This window comes from Marmota marmota, unplaced genomic scaffold (genome assembly GCF_001458135.2).
Source record: "Marmota marmota marmota unplaced genomic scaffold, marMar, whole genome shotgun sequence".
NCBI lineage: Eukaryota > Metazoa > Chordata > Mammalia > Rodentia > Sciuridae > Marmota > Marmota marmota.
Window position 1 is genome coordinate 1,386,508 of NW_025999949.1, and position 26,098 is coordinate 1,412,605.

Sequence of the window (26,098 nt, forward strand, 5' to 3'; positions counted from 1 at the left end):
TTTTTTTTTTTTTTTTTTTTTGGAGGGGGGACCACCAGGGATTGAACCTAGGGCATCTAACCACTGAGCCACATTTCTAGCCGGGGAGTCCCCCACTTTTATTGGTACTGGGGAGTGAATCCAGGGGCACTTAACCACAGAGCCACATCTCCAGCCCTTTTTTGTATTTCTTTTAGAGACAGAGTCTCACTGAGTTACTTAGGGCTTCGTTAAGTTTCTGAGGCTGGCTTTGAACTTATCATTCTCCTGCTTCAGCCTCCTGAGCCGCTGAGATTACAGACATGCAACACCACACCTCGCTCCAGCCTTTTTATTTATTTTTATTTTGAGACAGGTCTTGCTGAGTTGCTTTGGGCCTGGCTTAGTTGCTGAGGCAGGCTTTGAACTTTCGATCCTCCTGCCTCAACCTCCCAAGCTGCTGGGATTACACACGTGCACCCCTATGCCTGACTATAAGTTTACACACACACACACACACACACACACACACACGTACACACACACGCTCACATGCTTTCATTTCATAAGCATCTTTTGCTTAGGTAATACTTTAGAAAGTTATTAATACTTTAGAAAGAGATAAAAATAGGAAAATAGAAACAATTTTTATATGTGAGGTATGAGGTGGTAATATATTTTGTGACAAGAAACATATGACTGTAATTCTTGAACAAGATTAACTTAAAATTTTTTGAAAACTTATTTTACTACCGTTCTATTGTATTTTATTTTATTTGATGAATTTATTCTTACCCTGGATTTGTATCAAGGTGACAAGTTTTACCTAAATTACAACTGTGGTCTCAAATATCTTTTTTGTTCGTAGCGGAAATAATGATTTTATTACAAGAATCTGTGTGTGTGTGTGTGTGTGTGTGTATTTATGTATATATGTGGTTTTTCCCTTCAAGCGTTCCAAAAGAAATGGTTGTAGGCTTTATTTTGGTTTAGAATATTCTTCCTAAAAATTATGTCATTCAATTTTCTGTGAATTTGTCTTGACTGAGTGATCCTTATTAATTATACTTTATGTGTTAAAATTTTATAGAAATAATGCCTTCTAAGTCATCTTTTATAAAAAGTATTCCAGAACTAAATTTAACATTTGGTTTCAAATATGATTTTTTCTTTTTTTATTGAATTATTTGTTTAGTCTAATTTGTTATACAGGATGGCAGAATGTAATTTATTTCATTTTACACACATAGAGCACAATTTTTCAAGTCACTGATGTACACAAAGTATTTTCACACCATTCATGTCTTATTCATGTACTTATGGTAATGATGTCTAATTCATTCTATCATCATTCTTACCTCACTGCCCCCTCCCATCCCCTGCCTCCTCTTTGCCCTATCTAAAGTTCTACCATTCCTCCCATGCTCTCACCCCCCCCCGCCCCCACCCATCACCATTATGATTCAGCATCCTCATATATCAAATAAAACATTTGACCTTTGGTTTTTGGGGATTGGCTTACTTCACTTAGCATAATATTCTCCAACTCCATCCATTTACCTGCAAATGCCATGATTTTATTCTCTTTTAATGCTGTATAATGTTCCATTGTGTATATATACCAAAATTTCCCTATCCATTCATCTATTGAAGGGCATCTAGGTTGGTTCCACAATTTAGCTATTGTGAATTGTGCTGTTATAAACATTGATATGACTGTGTCCCTGTAGTATGTTGTTTTTAAGTCCTTTGGATATAAGCCCAGGAGTGGGATACATGGGTCAAATGGTGGTTTCATTCCAGATTTTCCAAGGAATCTTCATATTGCTTTCCAGATTGCTGCACCAATGTGCAGTCCTAGCAGCAATGTATGAATGTTCCTTTTCCCCCACATCCTTGTTAACGCTTATTGTTGTTTGTGTTCTTGATAGTTGCCATTCTTGCATTTCTCTAATAGCTGGAATTGTTGATCATTTTTTGTATGTTTGTTGATTGATGTATATCCTTTTCTGAGAAGTGTCATTTCAGTTTTCCTTGGCCCATTTATTAATTGGGTGTTTTTTTTTTGGGGGGGGGAGGTGTTAAAGTTTTTGAGTGCTTTATATATCCTAGAGATTAGTGCTCTATCTAATGTGCTTTTGTGGTAAAGATTTGCTCCCATTCTGTAGGCTCTCTATGCATCTCACTGATTGTTTCTTTTGCTGAGAAGAAGCTTTTTAATTTGAATCCATCCCATTTATTGATTCTTGGTTTTAATTCTTGTACTATAGGAGTCTTATTAAGGAAGTTGGGGCCTAATCTGACATGATGGAGATTTGGGCCTACTTTTACTTCTATTAGGCGCAAGGTCTCCATTTTATTCCTAGGTCCTTGATCCACTCTGAGTTGAGTTTTGTGCATATTGAGAGAGAGAGAGTTTTAATTTCATTTTGTTACATGTGGATTGCAAGTTTTCCCAGTACTGTTTGTTGAAGAGGCTATCTTTTCTCCAATATATATTTTTGATTACTTTGTCTAATATGAGATGACTGTATTTATGTGGGTTAATCTCTGTGTCCTCCGTTGGTCTACAGGTCTATTTTGATGCCAGTACCATGCTGTTTTTGTTACTCTTGCTCTGTAGTATAGTTTAAGGTCTGGAATAGTAATGCCACCAGTTTCACTCTTCTTGCTATTCAAGATGAATTTCCTGATTGCTTTTTCTATTTCTATGAGGAATGTTATTGGGAGTTTGATTGGAATTGTATTGAATCTGTGTAGTCCTTTTGGTAGTACAGTCATTTTGACAATATTAATTCTGCATATACAAGAACAGTGGAGATATTTCTATCTTCTAAGGTCTTCTTTAATTTCTTTCTTTAGCATGTTGTAGTTTTCATTTTAGAGGTCTTTTACCTCTTAAGTTTATTTCCCAGTATTTAATTTTTTTGAGGCTATTGTAAATGGGGTGGTTTTCCTAGTTTTTCTCTTTGAGGATTTGTTACTCATGTACAGAATTGCCTTTGATTTATGGGTGTTGATTTTATATGGAGCTACTTTGCTGAATTTATATATTACTTCTAGGAGATTTCTGGTGGAATGTTTTGGCTCTTCTAGTAAGACTGGAACAAGACAGGGATGCCCTCATTCACCACTTCTGTTTAGCATAGTTCTTGAAACTCGAGCCAGAGCAATCAGACAGACAAAAGAAATTATGGGGATACAGATAGGAAAAGAAGAACTCAAATGTGTTTTTTTCAGGTATTCTATTTGTGTTTTTCTTAATACCAAATTTTAAAGTCAATGGTTATACTGGTTTGAGGCTTATGTTAGTTATTTTCAATACTTTGCCACATTGTAGCTATAAATATTATAATCTTTTGTATTAGTAATGTTTTTTAATTATTTAGAATACTGATGTGTACCATTAGTGGAAAAATCTCCCCTAGAAACTCTGACAAATCCTTAATATATGTTAATGGTCCTACCAATTTTTTCACATTGTGTCTCATTTGATAATATATTTAAAGAAATGACTAATTAAAAAGTATATACTTATGTAATTTTAAAAAGAAAATTTATGTATATAGAATTAAAAGGATATTAAAAGCATAAATATAGATAATTAGCACCTATCTTTATCAGGCAGATTTTTCCCTTTAATTTTTTCTAGTGAGGGTTCAAAGAATACTTGATATATAAAGAAACAAGGGGGTGTTCATGCATTGAGAATTCAGAGTCTCCTTTGATTTTTATTTTTAGCAAATTTGATGTTTTCTGCATGTAATTTTCTAAGTTGTGTGTGAAATTGAATAGGAAGTTAGTATCCATTTTTAGTTCCTTTGTTTAAAGTTTCAAACTTTGTAAAATTTTTAGTTCAGTGGAACCTCAATGAGAATTTAGAACCCAAGAATGTTTAGGTTATTCCCTAAAAGTTTGATTTTTGAATACTTGTATCTCTTTCTATGAGACTGTTATTTGCTATTTATCAGGGTTCGGTTTTGTCTGTGTGCAGCAGTGGTATTATGTTATCCTGTGTCAACATTCTATTCTAGTGACAGTGTCTTTTAAAGTCTGTTTCATTAGTTTTAGGGAACAAAAATTTAACGGTATATTAAAAAATCTCAGTATTATTTATTAAAGGAAAAGTGGTTATTAATGGCTTAAATTTAGCTTTTTTTTTTTTTTTAGAAAAATCACTGCCTTTAAACTTTATTGGTGATTTAATCTCCTTTAAAATATTGACTTGAAATTTAGGAACACATAATCATAGGAGTTTCCCATATTCACAAGATCGTACAATGTATAGTTATGGAAGAAATTCCTAAGGGTAGCTTCCTAATATTCTTGTATAGAATTTGTAGTTAACTGAGTTTTCATTGCATATAGGGAATTATTTGAATGTTACAATCAACTTTTGTAATATATAGATATTATTTTTGTTTTTTGGATGTATAATTGGGTGATTAGAAAAATTGATATGATTAACCTAGAGAAAGTCACTTGTTCCAGATAGGTTATTTAAAAATATTTTTTTAGTTATCATGCACTTTTGTTTTATTTGTTTTCATGTGGTGCTGATAATTGAACGCAGTGCTTTGTACATGCTAAGCAAGCCAGTTTACCAGTGAGCTACAACCCCAGCTCCCATTTAGCTTTTAATTAGTGATAGAGCCATTAGTAGTAAGTTGGTAACTATTACCAACTTACTTAAAAATTTAATTTATTTTTTAGTGCATATTAATTATGAAGAATAATAGGTTTCATTCTGGTATATTTATATATGCATACAACACACTTTGGTCATATGCACCCCTCATAACTCTCCCTTAATCCCGTTCTATACCCTTTCCTTGATTCTTTCTCTCTATTAGTCTCCCTTCTACTTTCATGTTGTCTTTTTAATATTATTTTTCTAGATTCCAAAAATGACAGAAAACTCACGAGATACTTTTCTGCATTTGGCTTCTTTTGTTTAAAATGATGATATACAGTTCCATGTGTTTTATTGCCGATGATAGGATTTCCTTCTTCTTTGTGATTGGATAATACGCCATTGTATGTCTGTTAATATTTTTTTTGTGTGTGCATACCACATTTTCTTCTATTCATCCATTGGTGTTCACCTACTCTGATCCTGTGTCTTGGTTGTCGTGAATTGTGCCATGATAACCATGGAGATGCAATTATCTCTGTTGTATTCTTTTGGGTATAAACTGAGGAGTGGTATAGTTAGATCATGTGTTAGTTCAACTTTTAGTCATTTGTGGTACCTTTATACTGATTTCCATAGTGACTATTCTAATTTACATTCTTACCAACAGTGTGTCCGTATTCCTTTCCCCCCATATCTTATTGGCATCTTTTCGTATTCTTGATGATAGACATTTTGACTGGAGTAAGATGGAATCTCATTGTGTTCCCAGATGGCTAAAGATGTTGAATATCTTTTCGGATAATTATTGGCCTTTTGCAGTTCTCCTTTGAGAAGTGTGTATTCAGTTTGTTTTCCCATTTATTTATTGGGTTGTTTTGTGTTAAATTTTATTTTTTTTATATTCTGATATTAATCCACAGTCAAATGAGTAGCTAGCACAGATTTTCTCCCATTCTGTTGACTGTTTCTGAACTCTGTTAATTGTTTCCTTTGATGTGCAATCTCATTTGTTGATTATTGCTGTTATTTCTCAGAGTTATTGGAGTCACATTCAGGAAACTGTTGCTTGTATCTTGTATCTTGAAGTGTTTCCCCAGTGGGTTTTTTTTTTTTTTTTCCCAGCTTGAAAGTTTCAGGTCTTACTTTTATATCTTTGATGAATTTTGAGTTGATATTATACAGGGAAGAGATAGGAATATAACTATAAGTGTCTTATACATATGGATATCCAGTTCTTCCACCACCACTTGTTATAAAGACTGTCTTTTTTCCATTGTTTGTTTTCTGTAACTTTTTCAAGAATTAGATGGCTGCAGCTGCATGGTTTTACTTCTCTGCCTTCTATTTCATCAGTCTATGTGTCAGTATTTATGCTAGTGATATGTTGTTTTTGTTATTATGGCTCTTCAACATACTTTGAAATTGGGTAGAGTGAAACCTGTTTCATTGCTCTTTGCTCAGTATTGTTTGGCTTTTTTAAATCTATGCTTCCATAGTGTATTATATGCCTTTTTTTTTCTAGTTCTTTGAAGAATGTCAGTGGTATTTTGATGGTGACTGCATTGGATCTGTGTATGCTTTTGGTAGTATGATTATTTTATCAATATTAGTTCTGCTAATCATGAATATGGGAAGGCTTTCCATAGTGTCTTCTTAAATTTTGTTCTTTAATGTTCTGTAATTTTTATTGTAGTGGTCTTTCACTTTAGTTAGGTGTATTCCTAGGCATTTTATTTTATTTTTTTTGATGCAATTGTGAATTAAATAGCAGAGTCTTGATAATAATTCTGACTCTGTTCTTTGTTATTATTTATGACTTAAAATATATTGCTACTTTTGTATAAGAATCTGTTAATACTTAATATTTTTTATGTTTCAACTGACTAATGAGTGTTTTATTGTATAAAATATGTTTGGTTGGTTTGTTTTTGGTGCCAGAAATGTCAAAACTAATATTTTGGAAGTGGTAAAGGCTATTAAATAATCAGAAAGCAGTGTATAATTCCTTCTATGAAAAATACAGCAATAAACAAAAACATTGTCTATGAAGGTATATATTTATATGTGTGTGTGTGTATATATGTATATATACACATACATATATATTAAGGGAATATGACCTAGTCAGACATATCCGATGGGTGAATAACCAAGGTATGTGTAATAATTGTTTAGGCTATTGACAAGTGGAAAAATATAGTGAAAGATTGGCTAAAAGGTGAGAAACTGAAAGACGAGGAGATAGGTAGGAGTTTTTGGTGAATCTAGACATTTAAGCAGGTATATACTATGGAGAGTATCACAGAATATTTTAAAGATTTTAATCTATGTGGATAAAACAGTGAGAAGCAAAATATTTTAGTAAGGGAAGGACATAATTAGAGTTTTCCAAAACCAAGTCAAACAAGCCTGGCTGCTGGTGTATGAATTAACCACTGCTTATGGAGAACTTATGTATACATTTTTGGAGGAGCAAGGAAGAAAATGCACATACCGTTGTCTTAATCATATTGGCTTTCCAAAGCCTATATTGTTATAGAAATCTATTTATGGAAAAATATTTCATGATGTATAGTGAGAAGAAAAAAGGTTACAGAATATATTATGTAAAATTTTACTACTTATGTTAACAAAAAATATATATGCATAGATGTAAGGTCCCGAAGTTTACTAATTTTTTTTTTTTTTTTTTTTTGTGGATGGTTTTATGTGAATGGTGGGTAGTATCTGATTTATGTAGTATAGTGGTTTGAGATCATGGACCTCAAAACTAGATTAAAATCATATCCCCTCCATTTACTAGCCTTGCAAACTAAGGAAGGTATCTCTCTGTGCCTTAGTTTTCTCATTTGTAAAAGGGCAGAGTTTCTATTTCCTGTTTTAGCATTATTTTGAGGATCAAATAAGTCAATAAATATTAGCTGCTTTGAGCAGTGTGTGTCACTGATTTTTATGCATTTGTGACCTAGTCCGAAAAACTAGCCATTTTCTGCATGCTAACTGATATTCACATTTCCCCCCAACTTTTGAAAGTAAACATACATTGCAATATTTATGAAATTAATAGATTGTGAACAATTTTATTTGACCAAATGTCAAAAAAAGGAAGAATGTTTTTAGTCATATGTATTAATATAGTAGATATAACCAATGCATACCTTTTGAAACTTCTGGGAGACATGTGAAGAAAATTAGCAACAGACTCTGAAAATATTCACATACTATGAAATAAATCATAGTATGTTTGTGCAATGAAATACAACTCATCGATAAAAAAATGAACTGCTGGCATACAACAATTGTGTACCTTGAGTGAAAGTGAAAAACACTTGACACAAAAGAAATATAAACATTGGTCTATGATTCTATTTATGTGAATGTATCTGACAGAATTTTTGTATGTATATTATGTGAAGAACTCTAATAGCTTAATTAGAAAAAAAACTCCAATTATAAAAGAACTAAAGATCTCAACCAACATTTAATAAAAGGAAGATACACTAAACTCGTGAAAAAGTACCTGAGTCATAAGGGAAGTGCAAGTTAAAATCACAGTGAAAATGATCATAACAACTTTACTCGGAATATTCCCAATAGTCCCAAAGTGGAAGTAACCTTTGAGATAAAAGAAATCATAGTATGTTTATATAATGAAATACAACTCATTGATTAAAAAAAAAAAAGAACTGCTGGCATTCACCAATTGTGTATCTTGAGTGAAAAACACTGGACACAAAAGAAACATAAACAGTAGTTTATGATTCTATTTGTGTGAATTTCTACAAGAGTCAAAATTAATCTACAGTGAAAAAATGTGATACGTTTTCTTCTGAGAAGATGGAGGAAGGAGGATTATTGGGTAAGTATACAAGGGAACTTCCTGAATAGATGACAATTTCTGTATCTCAGTGGTGTGTGATTTATAATGTAGGTCTGAGTATTTGTCAAAATGCAACCATTTATATAATATAGATTTTTATATTGTACTGTTTATAAATATTACCTAACAAAAAATGGACTTCAAACTTTCAGTCTTGTTTGCTTTCTTCAATGGTATGAATTGGCAACTGGTAATATGAATTTCCAATTCTTAAAGCATGTTCTGTTTTTCTTGGCTTGACTAAATAAGTAGATTTGTTTAGGATAATTGAACCTTGTGTCTCATCCATGGAGAAGGAATACAAATATGTTTAAGAAGTATTACAGATATGTTGCACAGTATTAGAAATTGGAGATTTTAGAAGGAACTCATGAGTTTCTAATATACAGTACATGTTACATGTATACCTTTGTAAACAATGTAAACAATGTAGCCATTTTGTTTTTATTTAGCATTAGTACTTTGTTGAGTTTAGACCTTCTAGCAAACTGTTGTATCCCACTGTTGCTCCTAAGACATAGAATTTCTAATAGGAAACTTTGATTGTTGGGGGTATAATGAACTTTATGTAGTGGAATTTTTGTTTCTTTTTTTAAGGATCTTTTCTTTCTTGCTGTCTTTCTGTCTTTTTTATTTTTTTTCCATAATGGGGGATTGAACTCAGGGGCACTAAACCACTTAGTCACATCCCAGCCCCATTATATTTTATTTAGAGACAGGGTCTCACTAAGTTGCTTAGCACATTACTTTTGCTTAGATTGGTTTTGAACTTGTGAACCTCCTGACTCGCTGCCCAAGTGGCTGGGATTGCAGGCATGTGCCACCATGTCCTGCACAAGGATCCTTTCTTTAAATGAAAAAATTAAAAATATATATTTTTAGTTGTAAATTGCTGCAGTCCAGCTGGGCAAATAACCGGGAGGTGACAAGCAACTTGAAGGTTGAAGCGGGAACTACTTTATTGTGAGTGAACTCAGCGGGAACTGAGCGAAAACTCAAAGTAGCGGGCACCCAAGGTAGCAGGAGCCGCTTCTCTGCCTGACAGCAGAGGTATATATACCTAACTAATTACACACAGCTTGACTCAATTAACATCATCTAGGTACAGCAGTCAGCCAATAAAGAATCCTCATCATCTTAATGACTCGCTGGCATTGCTTCACAAACCACTCCTCCTGGCAAACTGCCAGGCACCATCTTGACTTGATTTGCATCCCCAACAGTAAATGTACACTTTATTTATTTTTTTATGTAGTTCTCAGGATCGAACCCAGTGCCTCACATGTGCTTGGCAAGTACTGTACCACTGAACTATACCCCCAGCCCCTCTTTAAATGAAATTTACCCTGAAACTTATTTAGTAAAAAGTTCATGGTGACAGTGGTCAGGTAGAGTTGGGGAGATATGCAGCTCAGTATCTTGCATTTGTTTTTGGCACAGCACATATTTTAATGAACAATGATATCTTTTGTTACATAGTACATGTTAAGTTCTCCATGAGTATAGATTTGCTGTTCAGTAGTATTACTGTGTGGGAGAGTCTAATGCTAAGTACTTGCTTAATAAATGTGGATTTAAATTGAGTATTCTTCCTGTGGAATCATTGTGTTTTGAGAGTGTTAAAAATCTTAGAAACTAATACATAGTCCTAGTACATTTATAATTATTTCATTTTTCAAAAAACAACTTCTTGAGGCCATATTGACCTGCTTTAAGAATACAGTTGAATGAATTTTAGTTAATTTACCAAAATGGGATTCATCACCCAACATCCCATCACCCAGTTAGATTCTTTTTTTTTTACACTTTTAGTGTTTGTTCCCATTCAAGCTTCAGGAAACTCCAGACTTACTTGCTATGTTTATACACTTCTCCTAGGTATTTTTTATAACTGGAATATATGATATGTGGTCTTTTGGTTCAGGGTTCCTCCATGTTGTAATGTATATTATACTTTATTCCTTTTTATTGTTAAATAGGATTTTGTTGTATGGATAGAGCACATTTTTCCCCATTCACCAGATAATGGATATTTAGGTTGTTTTTAGCTTTATAACTATTACCATAAATAATTGTTAAGATAACGTTATAAGATATAAAATAATAAAACTGGTGGTTTTGTGTTGACTTCCATTTTGATTTTCTTTGGTGGACACCAACTGTGGAATATTGAGTAATATAGTAAATTCACATTTTTAAGTGTTTTATGTTTTAAGAAACTTTGAATAAGTTTTGGCTAATGTCTCCATTTTATATTCTTTCCAACAATGGATAAGGGTTCCTGTTTTTCCAGTCTTGTCAACTCTTGTTATTCTCTTTTTATTATCTAATTCAGTGTATGTGAAATAGTATCTCATAATGGTTTTGTAAGAATTCATTTTTGTTTGCTTAGTACATAATAAGACACTGTATTTTATGTATTAGAATAACAAGACTTTTTTATATTTTTCCTTTAGTAGTGGGTAATCTTTACTTCCAATTTTCTCTTCTCATCTGGTATCTAACATTTGAATTCATATATTTATTTCAGAAATTTGAAAAACAGTGAAATATTTTTATGTTCTCAACATGATGTGATTTGTATAAAAATTTGTATAAAACAGTAATTTGAAGTGCTAAAATCATTGTAATAAAAATATAATAGCTAATATCAAGGTAATGTGATTATACTGCCGAACAGTAGAAACATCACATATGCATTTAAAATAAAACCACAGCAGAGCTGTTTGTATTCATGTGGAAAGATCTTGGTGATTTCTGAAATATGTAGCTTAGTCATAAAAGCAGATTGTGTACATATACATATTCCCATTAAATTTATAAGTGTTACATTCAAATGCATGAAATTAAGGTCTCTGTGTTTACACTTAATTCATAAAAAGTGGTTATCTGTGGGGAGTGAAGTGGGAATAAAGAATATCTTTAGCTTTTCATTTTACTTGCCAGTTAATTTTTTTACACTTTTAAAACTTTTTCCATTGACTATGATATGTAATATGAGTAGTCATTATGCAAAGAAATATACAAGTCTTTGGATTTTGAAATGTATTCATATGTTTTATGTGCATTTTATTTTGGAAACAGTGAACTAATATTATTTTACCATTCAGGATATGAGTAATAATAAAAATACATTTTTTGGGGGGGACCAATCTGTATGTTCAAACTTTGCATTTGGGGATTCTACATAAATCTTCAGATCTAGCTGTTGCTGAGAGTATTCTTTCAATTGCTATGTGGTGTTTTGATTTTAAGAGAATGGATGTCTGTTCCTCAGGTGTACATATGGCTAAAATTTTATGGTGTTCCTGTGAACCTGAATGGATTGCATCCAGTAGTAAGAACCACACTTACATTTTTTCTATTTAAAGTCTGGAAGGAAGAATTTTCTTTATAGGAATGACAGATTGGTCTAGAAATTTCATCAGTTCTGTATTACAGTTTGTCCGCAAGTGGTATAGTAAGAATCTATTAAAGTATTTCTTACTTAGGGCATATTCATTTTCAGTGTTTGCTACTATACAATCAAGACCTACTTGTTTCTATTTCCTTCAATTTATCCTGGAGTTTGTCCAAGTCCAGTTTTAATGAGTTGTTTATCTCTCTAGTTACACTAAAATTTATTTTCCCTTAGAGAGTAATATCTCAATTGATAGCTAGCTTTAAAACCTATTCTGTTAAGTGAACATATGTTCAGAGTAAGACTTCTGGGTATGAGAAATTGGTATTTGTTGAATAAATTAACTGTTAAAATGGAGCTTTAGTAATATCAAAAAAATTGAGTCCAGAATTTCTTAGTTTTAATATGAATTTTTATTGTGAGGTTTTATTTTAAATGAAGTTTAATAAATGTATAGTGGCATAAATTATAAAGAAAATCACACAATTTATTGAGTTTTCATTGACATTTTAAGGATTACCCCAAATAAATTAACAAAGTTATAGAAGTTATTCATCTTTTTATAAATTTCTGGAGCCAAAATGATGTTGTGCAATGATTTGGGTAATAGATATATGGGTGTTTGTTATTTTCCATACTTGTTAATCAACTGGATATATTTTCAAACTTTCAAAACTAAAAGACAAAAAAGTACTTTTAATTGATATTGTTATACAAACAGATAAATTGTGCAAGTTACCATTTATTGCCAAATCACTTAAAATTCATTTATTTTAAGTCTTACCAGGGTATTTAACAGAAGTATAATAAAATATGCTTTTATTTGTGGTTATTTATAGTTGAAAATGGAACGATGAAAACATTTCATGCATGTATGACATAATTACCTTGTTTATTATGAGATTTATACTTATGTATAAACTGTTATTTTCTTTTATGTTAATTCTGAATGAGAGAATTCTATGTTACCCTTAGGCATTATTAAAATTTAAAATAATCCTTTTGAATGTGCATATGGTTAAGTTTTTATTCAGACCTATGTTATTCACTTGGGAATCATTTTATGTGACATATGATGGCTTGAAAAGGTTATGATTCCATATACAGTAGCCAAATTTATTATGAAAAAGTAAAGACCTACTTGTAAAAATAATCCCATCTATAATTTTGTCTTAATTATTGCTATAGTTAAAAGAATGGCTCTTGGTATACCATGGAACCTCCTAAATGACTGAGTATCTGGAAATAGAGTTCTTAGGTTAGTCATACATTTCATATCTTAGCAGGTGTTCCAAATGTTTGTTGTTTTTAAATAGTATCAATAACAATACAGTGTGTGTTTGTTTACATTTTTGGTCAGGTATTTTGAATATAAATTTGAGAATGTAATAGAATCAATGTCCATTTTTTAAGTCTTAGAAAAAGGATAATAAGAAAGTTAAAAACAAGATTTAGAAAATATCCCAAATGTCAGAAAAACAAAAGAACACAATAATGATAATTAAATTCAAATATGTGAATTAGGTCCAAGTTGTTGCTATCTCTTTGTGATCTCTACTATTTTTGGTGTGAAGAATCTTTTATGTAGTGCATATTTTTCTCTGGTCCTCTCATTTTTATGCTTTGGGTTTTATGGTGAAATGTGATCTGAGTTCTGAAGGCTATGTTTACTTGGAGTCATATGTTGTAATTAAATATTTGAAAGTTGTATGGACAAGGTGGTGGCTGCCTCAATTTGCAAATGAATATTTACGTTATCTGACATGCCAATTAAAAGACACAGGCATTTTCATTTTATTTTTTTTTTAATTGTTGTTGCTGTTTTAAGTGAGAGAAGGCAGTGGTATCTTGTACTAATGTTCATAGGCACAGAGAGCTCTGAATACTACATGGAGCCTTTTGGTTTTAATTGAGTAAACATTTACGTTAGGTAATAGTCATCATTTTGACCATTTTAAAGGGTACATTTCATTGTTTTTTTAGTGTATTCATGGTGTTGCTCAGTTATTCCCCCTTTCTAATTCTGGAATAATTTCAAAACTTCTAAAAAAGAAACCCTGTGTCTGTGTTTCTGGACATTTTATACAGTAGAGTCATATAATATATGACATTTTCTTTTTTCTTTTTTTTATTTATATATGACAGCAGAATGCATTACAATTCTAATTACACATATAGAGCACAATTTTTCATATCTCTGGTTGTATACAAAGTATATTCACACCAACTCATGTCTTTATACATGTACTTTGATAATAATGATCATCATTATTTCCATTCTCATACCAAATAAAGTAGACGTCAAGCCAAAGTTAATCAAAGGGGATAAAGAAGGACACTACATACTGCTCAAGGGAATCGTACACCAACAAGACTATATAATTATGTGTCCCAAACAATGGACCATCTACATTCATCAAACAAACTCTTCTCAAGTTCAAGAGTCAAATAGACCACAACACAATAATTTTGGGTGACTTTAACACACCTCTTTCATCACTAGATAGACCTTCCAAACAAAAGCTGAACAAAGAAACTGTAGAACTCAATAATACAATCAATAACTTAGACTTAACTGATATATATAGAATATTTCATCCTTCAATGAGAGAATATGTTTTCTTCTCAGCAGCACATGGGTCCTTCTCTAAAATAGACTGTATGGCATTTTCTCTTTGGCTTCTTTTAGCATATATGCTATAATATGAATGAACCTTGAAAATTTTCTTCATGTTGTAGCATGTATCAATAAGTATTCGATTCCTGTTTGTGTCCCAGTAATATTCCATTGTGTGGACACACAATGTTTTGTTTATCTCTTCATCAGTTGGTATTTGCTTGGTTTGTTTTCAGTTTTTGGCCATTAAGAATATTGCTGTAAGCTCAATTCACAGTAGCTAAGCTATGGAACCAATCTAGGTACCCTTCAACAGACGAATAGATAAAGAAGATGTGATATGTAAACACAATGAAATATTACTCAGCCATAAAAAAGAATGATGTTATGACTGTTGCTGGTAAATACATGGACTTGGAGATTATCATGCTGTGTGAAATCAGCCAGTCCCCCAAAATCAAAGGCCAAATATTCTCTATGATATATGGATGCCAGCATATAATAGGGTTGGTCAAATGACATTTTGTAAGTGTGTCAAGACCAGTCTATGAGGAAAAAATAGTCTTTTCAACAAATTGTTTTATAAAAACTACATATACAAAAGAATAAAATTGGACTAAGACCTCAAATCATATATGAAAATTAACAACAGATCAAAGACAACCAAAACAATGGGATCCTAATTAGAATAAGTTTTATTCCATGTGTCATGTGTCAAAAACACTCTACTGTCATGTATATATAAAAACAACAAATAAAAAATAAATTCTAAAAATGGATCAAAGAGTTAAAAATATGTAGTTTGTAGAAATTAAAAAAGGTATAAATTCTCATTATTTTAGAATAGAATATTTCTTAAATATGACACCCACAACAAAAGCAACAAAAGAAAAATCATAAAATTAGTTTTCATCAGAATTTAAAATGTTTCTTATCATGGGACATTATCAAGAAACTAAAAAGGCAACATATGTAATGTGAAAATATATTTGCAAATCACAACTGAAAAAATTCTGGCTTTTAGGATATGTAAATAATTTTTATAACTCAACAATAAAAATACACATAAAAAGCTCAATTTAAAAAAATGAACATAGGACTTGAATAGACATTTTTCCAAAAAAGGATAGACAGATAGCCAACAGAACAAACAAAAAGCAATTTAGCATCATTAGTTATTAGTGTAATGAAACTTAAAAGCACAAAATACCATTTCCCACCCAGAAGAATGGCCATTATCAAAACACAGAAAATAACAAGTGTTGGCAAGGATGAATAAAAATAAGAAGGTTATAAACAACTGTGCCATTATGGTGTAAAACAATATGGCATTTTATCAAAAAATTAAATGTTGCCAAGCATAGTGGTACACACCTGTAATTCCAGGAGCTTGGGAGGCTGGGACAGGGTAATTGAGAGTTCAAACCCAGCCTCATCAACTTAACCAGGCCATAAGCAACTTGATCCAGAGGTTTCAAAATATAAAAAATAAACTGGAGATGTCACTCTATATTTGAGCACCATTAGGTTTAATCTCCAGTACTAAACAGAAATAAATAATTAAACACTGTGTTACCATATGATCTAGCAATTATATTGATAGGTATATACCCAAGAGAACTAAAATACATTTAAAAAACTATAAATGTGAATAGCAGTATTATTTTTAAGTGCTGGGAATTAAACCCCAGGGCCTTGTGCATGCTAGCCAAGTACTCTACCACTAAGCTACATCCCCAGTTCCCTTGTCCCCATCCTCCCCAATTTATTTTTTTCATTTTAAGATTGGGTTTCATTAAATTGCCCATACTGTCCTCAAACTTACAAATTTCCGGAGTAGATGGGATTATAGGCATGAGCAACTGTGCCAGGTATAGTAGCAATATTTTTGTTGTTGTTTTTAGATATACATAACAGTAGAGTGTATTTTGACATATTATACATACGTGCAATATAAGTTATTCTAATTAGAATTCCATTCTTGTGGTCATCCATAATGTGGAGTTTCACTTGAAGATTTTTTTTTAAATCTCATAGATCTCCAGAAGATAGGTTAAAGTCTGAGATGTTAAAGAGACATACATGTTTAATATTTTATCTGTCACTTCGTTTTCATGTCTACTAAGTTTCCTGTTTAAGTCCTTTGGCCATTGTCTTTTATTTTTTTGTAAAGAATTTTTCACGGGGGCGGGGAGTGGGGTTGTGGCTTAGCTGTGGAACACTTACCTAGCATGTGGGAGGCCCTAGGCTCGATCCTCAGCACCACATAAATTAAAAATAAATAAATAGATAGATAGATAGCTCTATATATAAAAAAGAATTTATTACGAGTTTTTGCTGAAATGATGAATATTCATTCTTCAGGATTCAGCTGAAGTGTAAAACTTGCAGTTCCGTCCGCACAATCCTTCTTTATTTCAAATAGTTTATCTTTCCACATAGTTCACAAAGATCTCTATGTAACTTTGTTTTAGCATTAATTATGTTGAATTGTAATTCTTGGTTTACTTGTCTAACAGTAACTGTATTTTTTTAGTGTAAAGATGGTGTCTGTCTCCTCAGATCTTAGCAAAGTCTGTTTGTATCAATTCAGTTTTACATGTTAACTACGTTGGATTTTTTTTTGCTCAGTTATCTGTAATAGCTTGAGTAAGTGTTTCTATGTTTATGTTTCAAATTGACAAGTGAAGTTTAGAAAAGTTATATTACTGTTTTTAATAAAAGCATTAAAAAGGTAAGCCAGAAATAGAAGTTGGACTTTTAAAATTCATATCATATTCTATTACCTTAAATGAAAATATTTGAGTAGATTTGGAGATAAGAGACTTCAAAATATAAATTTGGGAATTTGAATCCTATGTATTGAGGCTTAGATGGACTCTCAGTTTAATGGCTATGTAAGGCCTATTTATGTGCTTCTTTGGATAGAGGCCATAGGAAAGCAGCCAAATTAATTAGTTAATTATTGAGCTTTTGTAGCCATGCTAGTGTCCAGCAAACTTGCCAAGTTCACTTGTACCTCATGGCCTTTGCACAATCTCTATCTGCTTGAAACATAGATAATCATTTAGCTGTTTCTTACCTCCTTCATGACTGCTTTAGTTTCAGTTGAAGGTCCATCCTTATAATAATGTCTACCTACTGCATGTGAAATTGCTCACCCTGTAGCAGTCTCATTCCATTAGTTGTGCTCTACTTTTCATTTTTGTTAGTATTTTTTCTTATAACCTTTTCATACCTTTATTTAATGATTGTGTATTGATTTTTGTCTTCCCTCTCTACTGGAATGTGTGCTCCCAGAGGACAGCTGTTTTGATTTTTATTTCTTTCGTATTTTAAAATGACTAAAATATTTTCTAAGTAACTAGAATATTAATAAATATTTGCTGGTTTCATACATTTTCTATAGAATCAGTTCAACATTATGGTATACAACAGCTAGGCTTAATCTAAGACTAATAGTTAAAATAACATTGAGAACATTACATGTCATTTATTTATGGACCTAGAAAGTGTGAAGTAAAAACTAAGTTTGACTTTGAAGGATATTGCACAATGGCTACTGTAGAAGTGGATAAATAAGGAGTCTATTGACTTAAAAAAATAACTGAAATTAAAGCATGCCTAATAGTGACAAAGGTAACTAACCGACCTGGCCCTCTTCTCCTAGTATCCCAACTCTATAAGATACTGCTTGAAATCCCCTTATGTTCTAATATAGGTAAATTATGCACATAAATTGACTGTAGTATACCATAGTGGATGAGTAAGGGAAATTGTAGAGATGTCCTCCTGATTTCTCTGCATACTTTATTTGAACGTTCATTGAATTTTTCTTTATCTTTTTTGTAGTTCATTCAGTAAGTTTACTAGAATAGTGATTATCTGAAATTCACATTTTTATGACATATTGTACACTTTGATTTAAGTCTGTATTTTAGTCAAAATATTGTTTGTTAGACATTTCTGTATATTATTTCTATTCTATTTGTTTTGCACTTTACTCCAGCAACACAGATTATGTGTATTTTAGATTGTCCTCTTCTGCCACATACTTCAATATCCTTTTATGAAATCGTTTTATAATTTTTCAAAAATTTCATTTTTTGTAAATTTCTGAATTTTATCTACCATGTTCGTGATTCTATTCTGAGTTATGTTTTCTTTGTTTAATTTCAAAATATTGGGGAATTTTTATAGATACTTTAATGTTTTTAGTTTAAATCCACTCTGTATGATTTTAAGCCTTCTAATTTTATTGAGACTTGTTTTTTTGGCCTAGAATATAATATATATTGGTTAATACTGCAGTTATTGGGAGGGGGAGTTCTATAAACCTCAATTAGGTCAAATTTATTGATGGTGTTTTTGTTTTTTAAAAAGTCTTTACTGACTTTCTATTGTATCTGTTACTGTGAGTATAGGTTGAAATCTTCAATTTTTAAATTTCTTCCTCTTCCCAGTTATATTAAAAATTGATATATTTGGTAGGTCTTTAATCCTGTAAAACTAATTGACCCTTTTATTATTACAAACAATCCCTATTTATCCCTAGTAATGCTCTTTTATGTGCTTTGTCTGATATTTACTATGTAAATATTTTTAATTTGATGTACATGGTATAGTTTTTCCTCTATCCCTCTATTCCCCTTTCCATCATTGTACCCTTTTTTTAGATTCTACTTTCTTATATTTAAAGTAGGTTTCTTATTGGTGGGATAGAGTTGGGACTTTGCTTTTTTTTTTTTAATGCATTCTGATAATCTCTTCTTTTAAATGTCTTCTTTGACATTTAATATAATGTATATTTTTGGATTTATGTCTATCTTGCTGTTTGTTTTCTGATGGTCCCATCTTTTGTTTCTTATTTTTTAATTTATTTTGATTGATTCCATTTCATTTCTACTATTCCATTCTTATGATTCCATTTATCTCTACTATTGCCTTTATTCATTTGCCTTTTGTTTTATGGCTTAATTGTTTTAGGGTTTAGAATTTATATCTTATCAAAGTCTTCTTCCAATAATATTATACCACATCAAACATCATATAGGAACCTCATTGCAGTGTACTTAATTTCCTTTCTCTTGTTCTTTGATCTATTCGTGCTATAGTTCTGCTTTTAAAGAAGGTATAAGCTTAACATGTTACTCTTTTTTTTTTTTTTTTTTGCTTTTAACAATGAGTTCTTTCATTTCTTCAGAAGATACTGAAAAAGATATTTTCTTTTTTCTTTAAAATATTAATTTGCAGGCTGGGGTTGTGGCTCAGTGGCAGAGAGCTTGTCTCGCACGTATAAGGCACTAGATTTGATCCTTAGTACCACATAAAAGTAGATGTGTAAAGTAGAGGTATTGTGTCCATCTACAACTAAAAAAATATTTTAAAAACTTCATTTGCATTTCTGCATGGGCTGTCTATAGTCTAGTGAGGAGGTCCACGGAATAGGGTAGAGGAGAATGTGGCTGCACAGTCGCTATTCAAAAACTCCAGAGACTAAGCAGGAAGCAGGTCTGATTTTATTGTGCAGTTACTACACACACACACACACACACACACACACTCACTCACAGGCAGTAGCTAAGCAGATTACAGGCCCCCACCAATGCAGTTTCTGCTACTGTCCTTGAAGCAACCAATCCAGGAGTGGGCCATGGAGCAAGCATAGGGACTGCAACACATGGCCTCATGCTCAGGGCTGTGCCTATGGGAGTAACCGGCCTGCTGCTCACTTGTCTAGCACTAGGGGAGTGGCCTGCCACTCAGATGCCCTTAAGGTATGCCATGTATGCAGTACTCCATGCACTTGTCCCCATACTTATTTATCATACTTATCATTCATCACATTTCTTTGTGTAACTTCACAGAGATTTCCTTCTGGTATCACACTTGTTTAGCCTGAAGAATTTACTTTAATTTTTTTTTTTTTGCAGCACAGGTATGCTGATGAGGACTTGTTCTCAGTTTTTGATAATAAGAAGACTTTATGTTGCCTACACTTTTTGAAAGCTCTTTCCTCTGAATTTTGAATTTTAGGTTGAAAGCTTTTCTTTTTCCTTTCATCAATTCAGTAATTTTACTCCATTGTCTTCTCTTGTACATAATTTCTGCGAAGTCTGCTTTTCTTTTTTTCCCCTTCCTCCATCCCACTCTCCTTTCCTTTGTTTCTTCCACATAAATAAATCATGTGCTTTATACTGAGCTACATCCCTATCTCTTTCTTTGTGTGTAATATGTTTTTCTACCCGCTGTTTTTAGGGTTTTTGTCTTTAACATGTGTTTAAAGCAGTTAGATTATAATGTGCTTTGGTATGTTTTTACATCTATTTGGGAATTGTTGAACTTCTTCCATCTTTGAGTTTATAGTTTTCTAGATTAAAAAAAATTTTTTTTGACATTGTTTCCTTAAATAAATTTTCTGTTCCTCCTCTTCCACTTTTTCTAGGTGTTCAGTTACTAACTGAATTACTAATTGCTTAATGTTTCACAGTTCATTAAGGCTTTTAAAAATTATTTTATTCTTTTTTCTTCTCTGGTCCTTATTTTCTGGAAACTTCCTAGGAAACTTATGAAATGTACCTCAGAATTGTTTGCTTGGGGTGAAGGAGAAGGGAGAGCATTTATCCCTACATATTCCAGGTTCTGTTAACGTGAATCCAAAGTAGTTTCTAACCTTGTCTCAAAATGTATCATCTTAGGCAACATCAGCCAGAGTCTGCACTGAATTGTTGTCCATAGTGGTTAGAATAAGAGTTGGGGAGTGAGGCTTTTAAAGTGATATATGAGAGATGTTAAATACTATGGATTTGGAAAATGATAAACACAGGTTTGTGAGGTAGGGGAGAGAGTGAGGTGACTAAGTCTACTGTAATATCATCTTAGTATATAGTTTATGAGTCAGCCTAAACTATCATAAATAAATGTGAAAATATGATAGTTTATCATAATACTAAATGGAAAAATTGGAATTTAATTCCATGTGATCTGATCAAGAGCCCTATATCCTATGCTTCATATCACAAATATTTATGAAGTATTTACTTTATACCAAGCCCACTATTTGCCAGTATTATGGAAAAATAACATTTTTGAATTTAGTGGGGTAAAGAGGAGGGGAGCATGGGAGGAATAGATGAATTCTAGATAGGGCAGAGGGGTGGGAGGGAAAAGGAGGGTCAGGGGATTAGCAAGGATGGTGGAATGTGATAGACATCATCATCCAAAGTATATGTATGGAGAAGACACAAATTGGTGTCAACGTACTTTATATACAACCAGAGATATGAAAAATTGTGCTGTATACATGTAAACATGTATATATAAGAATTGTAATGCATTCCACTGTCATTTATTTTAAAAAATCAATAAAAAAGCAGTATGATAGTTTAATTTATCCTGGTAGTTTTTGCATCTGAAAAATGATATGATAGATGCTCATACGGTTATTATGACAGAATTCTATGGTTAATAGATATAAGACTTTTTTAAAATGTAGTTTTGCTAGTAATTTGTATGTGTTAACTTGTATTATTTCATTTTTTGATGATTAACTTGATCTAGAACTACAGTTTCTTCAGCAAAACTTTTGTGTTTATGGATATTATTCTAGTTTATGTTTTCATTCATTATTCTGAGAATTTCTGGAATAAACTAATTTAAATTATTATCAGAATTGCATATCTAATTGATTTAATTCCATTTAAAAACATTCTGAATGTATACCTCTTTTCCCTTGCAATTTAATTAATTTAACATGTTGTTTATTAATGCTATCTATTGTTATTTTTCTGTTTTCTTTTGCAGGACCAAAAGATCTCAAATTGTTATAACTGAAGGTATATTTGAACTTCCAAATCTCACAATTCAAGCTACAAGAGCACAGACACTTCTGCTGCAAGCAATATATCAAAGTTGGTCTCATATTGGAAATGTTAGCTCTTCAGCAGTGAATGAAATTTTGATGAATGAAGTCTTTCAAAATATAGGTAAGAGGATAGTTTTCTTGAAAAATAAATGGGAAATTTGTAGCAGAGGTGAGTAATAATTTGTCATTTAAATTCATATGTTAGCATGTTTAACTTCAGTCATATTTCTGTTGAAATTGTGTATTTATAGCTTATGTTTAATAATCTAACTTATACCATAAGCCATTCAATTTTGTTCTCTGATACAAATTTTTGGATATGCTTTATACTTTTAAGATAATATTTTTCTACTAATATACAATTTTAAAATTTATTTTAATCCATTAATTTATGTTTTTAAATTGATACAGGTATTGAACCCAGGGTTGCTTACCACTGAGCCCTTTCTCCACTCTTTTTATTTTGCGACAGGGTCTTGTTTAAGGCCTTGTTAGTTGCTTTGGCTGGCCTCAAACTTGGAATCCTCTAAGTCTGAAATCCTCCTGAGCTGCTGGGATTACAGGCTTGTGCTACTCTGCCTTGCAAGTTTTAATTTTTTTTAAATTGGGACATCATGAATGTATATCCTTACAGGATACAATGAAAAGTATATTTTTAAAACTTTTTTTTAAGTTGTTGATAGACCTATATTTTATTTATATGCGGTGCTGAGAATCAAACCCAGTGTCTCCCACATGCCAGGCAAGTGCACTACTACTGTGCCACAGCCCTGGCCCCTAAAAGTTTTGATATATGTTTGTAATATGTAATGATTAAATCTAGTCTTTAACATGCTGATAAATGCTGTAGGCTTATATATCTCACTATCTGTGGTGAGACATTTTAATGTACTCTTGCAACGCATTCTAAATGTTATTATTAGCTGTAGTCATTATGCCAGTCAATAGGTCTCAAACAATTATTTCTTGTAATTAAAATTTTTTACCTATTGACAACATCTCCACAATTCCCTTTCTTCTTTCACCTTACTACCCAGATTTGTGCAATCACAATCATACTGTCTATAAGTCTGACTTTTTAAGATTCCACTTATAAGTAAAATCATATGATACTTGTCTTTCTGTGTCAGGCTTATTTAACTTAGCATAATGTCTTCTAGATTCATTCATCTTGTTGCAAATAATAGCATTTTCCTTTGTTTTTGAGATAGAATAATATTCTTTTACACATACACACACAAACACATAAACACAGTTTTATTTATCCATTGATGGATACTTTGGTTCATTGCATATCTTGGTAATTGTATATAATTGCTTCAGTGAGCAGGAACATGCAGATCTTTCTTTGATTTTATTTCCTTTGGATATAACCAGAAGTAAGATTATTGGATCATATCATATTTCAATTATTAGATTTTTGAGGAACCTCCATATCTTTTTCCAAAATGAGTTTATTTATTTTTATTCCTACAAAGTGTGTATGTACCATGTGTTCTCTTTTCTTCATTTCCTTGTCAATGCATAATCTTTCATCTTTTTAATTATAACAATTTTATCAGCTCTGTGGTAAAATCTCATTATGGATTCACTGTGTATTTTTCTAGTGTTTAATGAATTTTAGCACTTTTTTATGTACTTGTGCAGCATTTTAGTCTTTTTAGAAGTGTCTGTTCAGGCTCTTTCTCTGTTTTTTCATTGGTTTATTTATTGCTATTGAGTTGTTACCTGTGGGCTTATCATATATGGCTTTTATTGTATTATATGTTTCTATAATATTTTGATAGTTATAATCATGACAGGGTGTTGAATTTTGTCAGATGCTTTTTCTATATCTGTTTAGATGACCATGTAGTTTTTGTTCATTTTATTAATAGGTATTTTGGGAAAATCTAATGTAATTGAACTAGTGACCTTAGGCAGAAGGTCCTGTGATACTGAAGAAAGAGTAAGGCAGATCCAGTGTCAGAGTGCAGTTTTGAGTGACTTACTGAATATGGTCAAGGGTAGCAGCAAGAGTGCTAGTTCCCTACAACCTGGGTAAGAGGGATAAGACTTAGATAAGGTGAGGTAAGAATGTCTTTCATTCAAACCAGAGTGTGTATCTGGTTTATCTCAAGTAACTTTGAAGTTATCAGGTACATTGCTGACAGTGACTTGACTAGTTTCTATTTGTAAAGCTCCACATATCACTGTGTTTGATTTATTTATAGTTGGCTGGGAAACTATGGTTACTCAGAGGCAGTCATAGTGGTGACAATTCAAGATGGCTGTAGTCAGGTCAAGCTGGATTCCTATACTGCGCTTATATTTATTGACCTACTTTGAGCTATCAACAGTGGAATCCCAGGGATAAATGGATCCCATTTAATTATGTTTAATAATTTTTTAATGTTATTGAATTTGATTGAATTTTTGCATTGCATTTCGAAGGATTTTTGCATCTATGTTATACTTGTCCGTCTTTGATATTAGGGTAATGCTGGTCTCATAAATGAGTTTGAAAGAAAACACTCTTCAATTTTTGGAATAGTTTGAGAAATATTGCTTTTAGTTCTTGCTGATGGTGTTTTCTGATTCTATGTTTTTGTGGTATCAGTTATAATAACTATCTCCTCATTCATTTCTTATTTATTTGCGTATGGTCTCTTTTTTTCTGAGTCTAGTAAAAAGTTGGAGTATTCTGTTTATCTGTTCAGTACACCAATGCTTAGTTTTTTTTATTAAAATTTTTTTTTCCTAGTCTCTACTTCATTTATTTCTGCTCTGATCTTTTTTTTTTTTTTCTGTTTATAATTTTGGGTTGAATTTGTTCTTTTTCTCGTTTCTTGAAGTGTAACATTAAATTATTATTTGAAATCTATCTTTCTTTCTTTTTTTTAGGATAGACATTTATTTTCCTCAAGGAACTGTTTTTTCTGCATTCCATAGATTTAATATGTTATATTTCCAGTTTCACTTCTCTGACATTTGTTCTGTGTAATTAAAATCTCTGATTTTTGGTACATGTATATACTTACAATTTTTACATCTTCTTAATTAATTAAGCCCTTTATCATTATGTAATGACCTGTTTTGTCTACTTTTATAGGTTTTCTCTTAGTCTGTTTTGTTTGATATGAATATAGCTACCTTTTTCTATTAGTATGGGCTATGTTTATCCATTTCTTATTGTGTTAGTCAGCTTTTTATCACTGTGTCCAAAATATATGAAAAGAACAACTTAGAGGAGGAAATTTTATATTTCCCTTATTGTTTCATAGGTTCAGTGCGTGGTTGGCTGACTCCATTGCTCTGAGCTTGGAGTGACGCCGAACTTCATGGTGGAAGAAAGCTTCTTAGTTCCTGGCATCTGGGAAGCAGAGGGAAAAAGGGAGAGGGAACAAGCCAAGGACAACATGTAGTCTATAAGAGCATTTCTCTAGGGACCCACCTCCTCTAGTCATGGCCCAACTGCCTGCATTAACCATCAAGTAATCCATTCAAATTATTCATAGAATGGATTAATCTACTGATTAGGCTATGACTTTTGTAATCTACTTATTTTACCTCTGAAAAATTCTTTTATTGTCTAACTTGAGCTTTTTGGGGATACCTCAATTCCAAATCATAATATGTATACAATTGAGTTTTGTACTTTCATATGTTTGAAGTTATTATGTAGCACCTTTCATGTCATTTCTTTCTTTTTTTTTTTTTTTTAAAGAGTCTTCAGGCCTGAAATTGGTGTTTCAATTGCTATT

General features: G+C 31.9%; 1 protein-coding gene across 21 annotated transcripts in view; it reads left to right on the forward strand.

The window, feature by feature from the left end:
- Positions 1–26,098, forward strand: part of Vps13b (vacuolar protein sorting 13 homolog B) — a 734,817-nt gene that overhangs the window by 142,289 nt on the left and 566,430 nt on the right. For all 21 annotated transcript variants that reach the window (XR_007347142.1, XR_007347143.1, XR_007347144.1 and 18 more), the window contains one exon: positions 22,295–22,476. Coding sequence is in view for 18 of the 21 variants with exons in the window: in XM_048801898.1 (XP_048657855.1) it covers positions 22,295–22,476 (182 nt within the window). In the remaining 3 variants the exon portion in view is untranslated. The remainder of the gene's footprint in view (positions 1–22,294; positions 22,477–26,098) is intronic.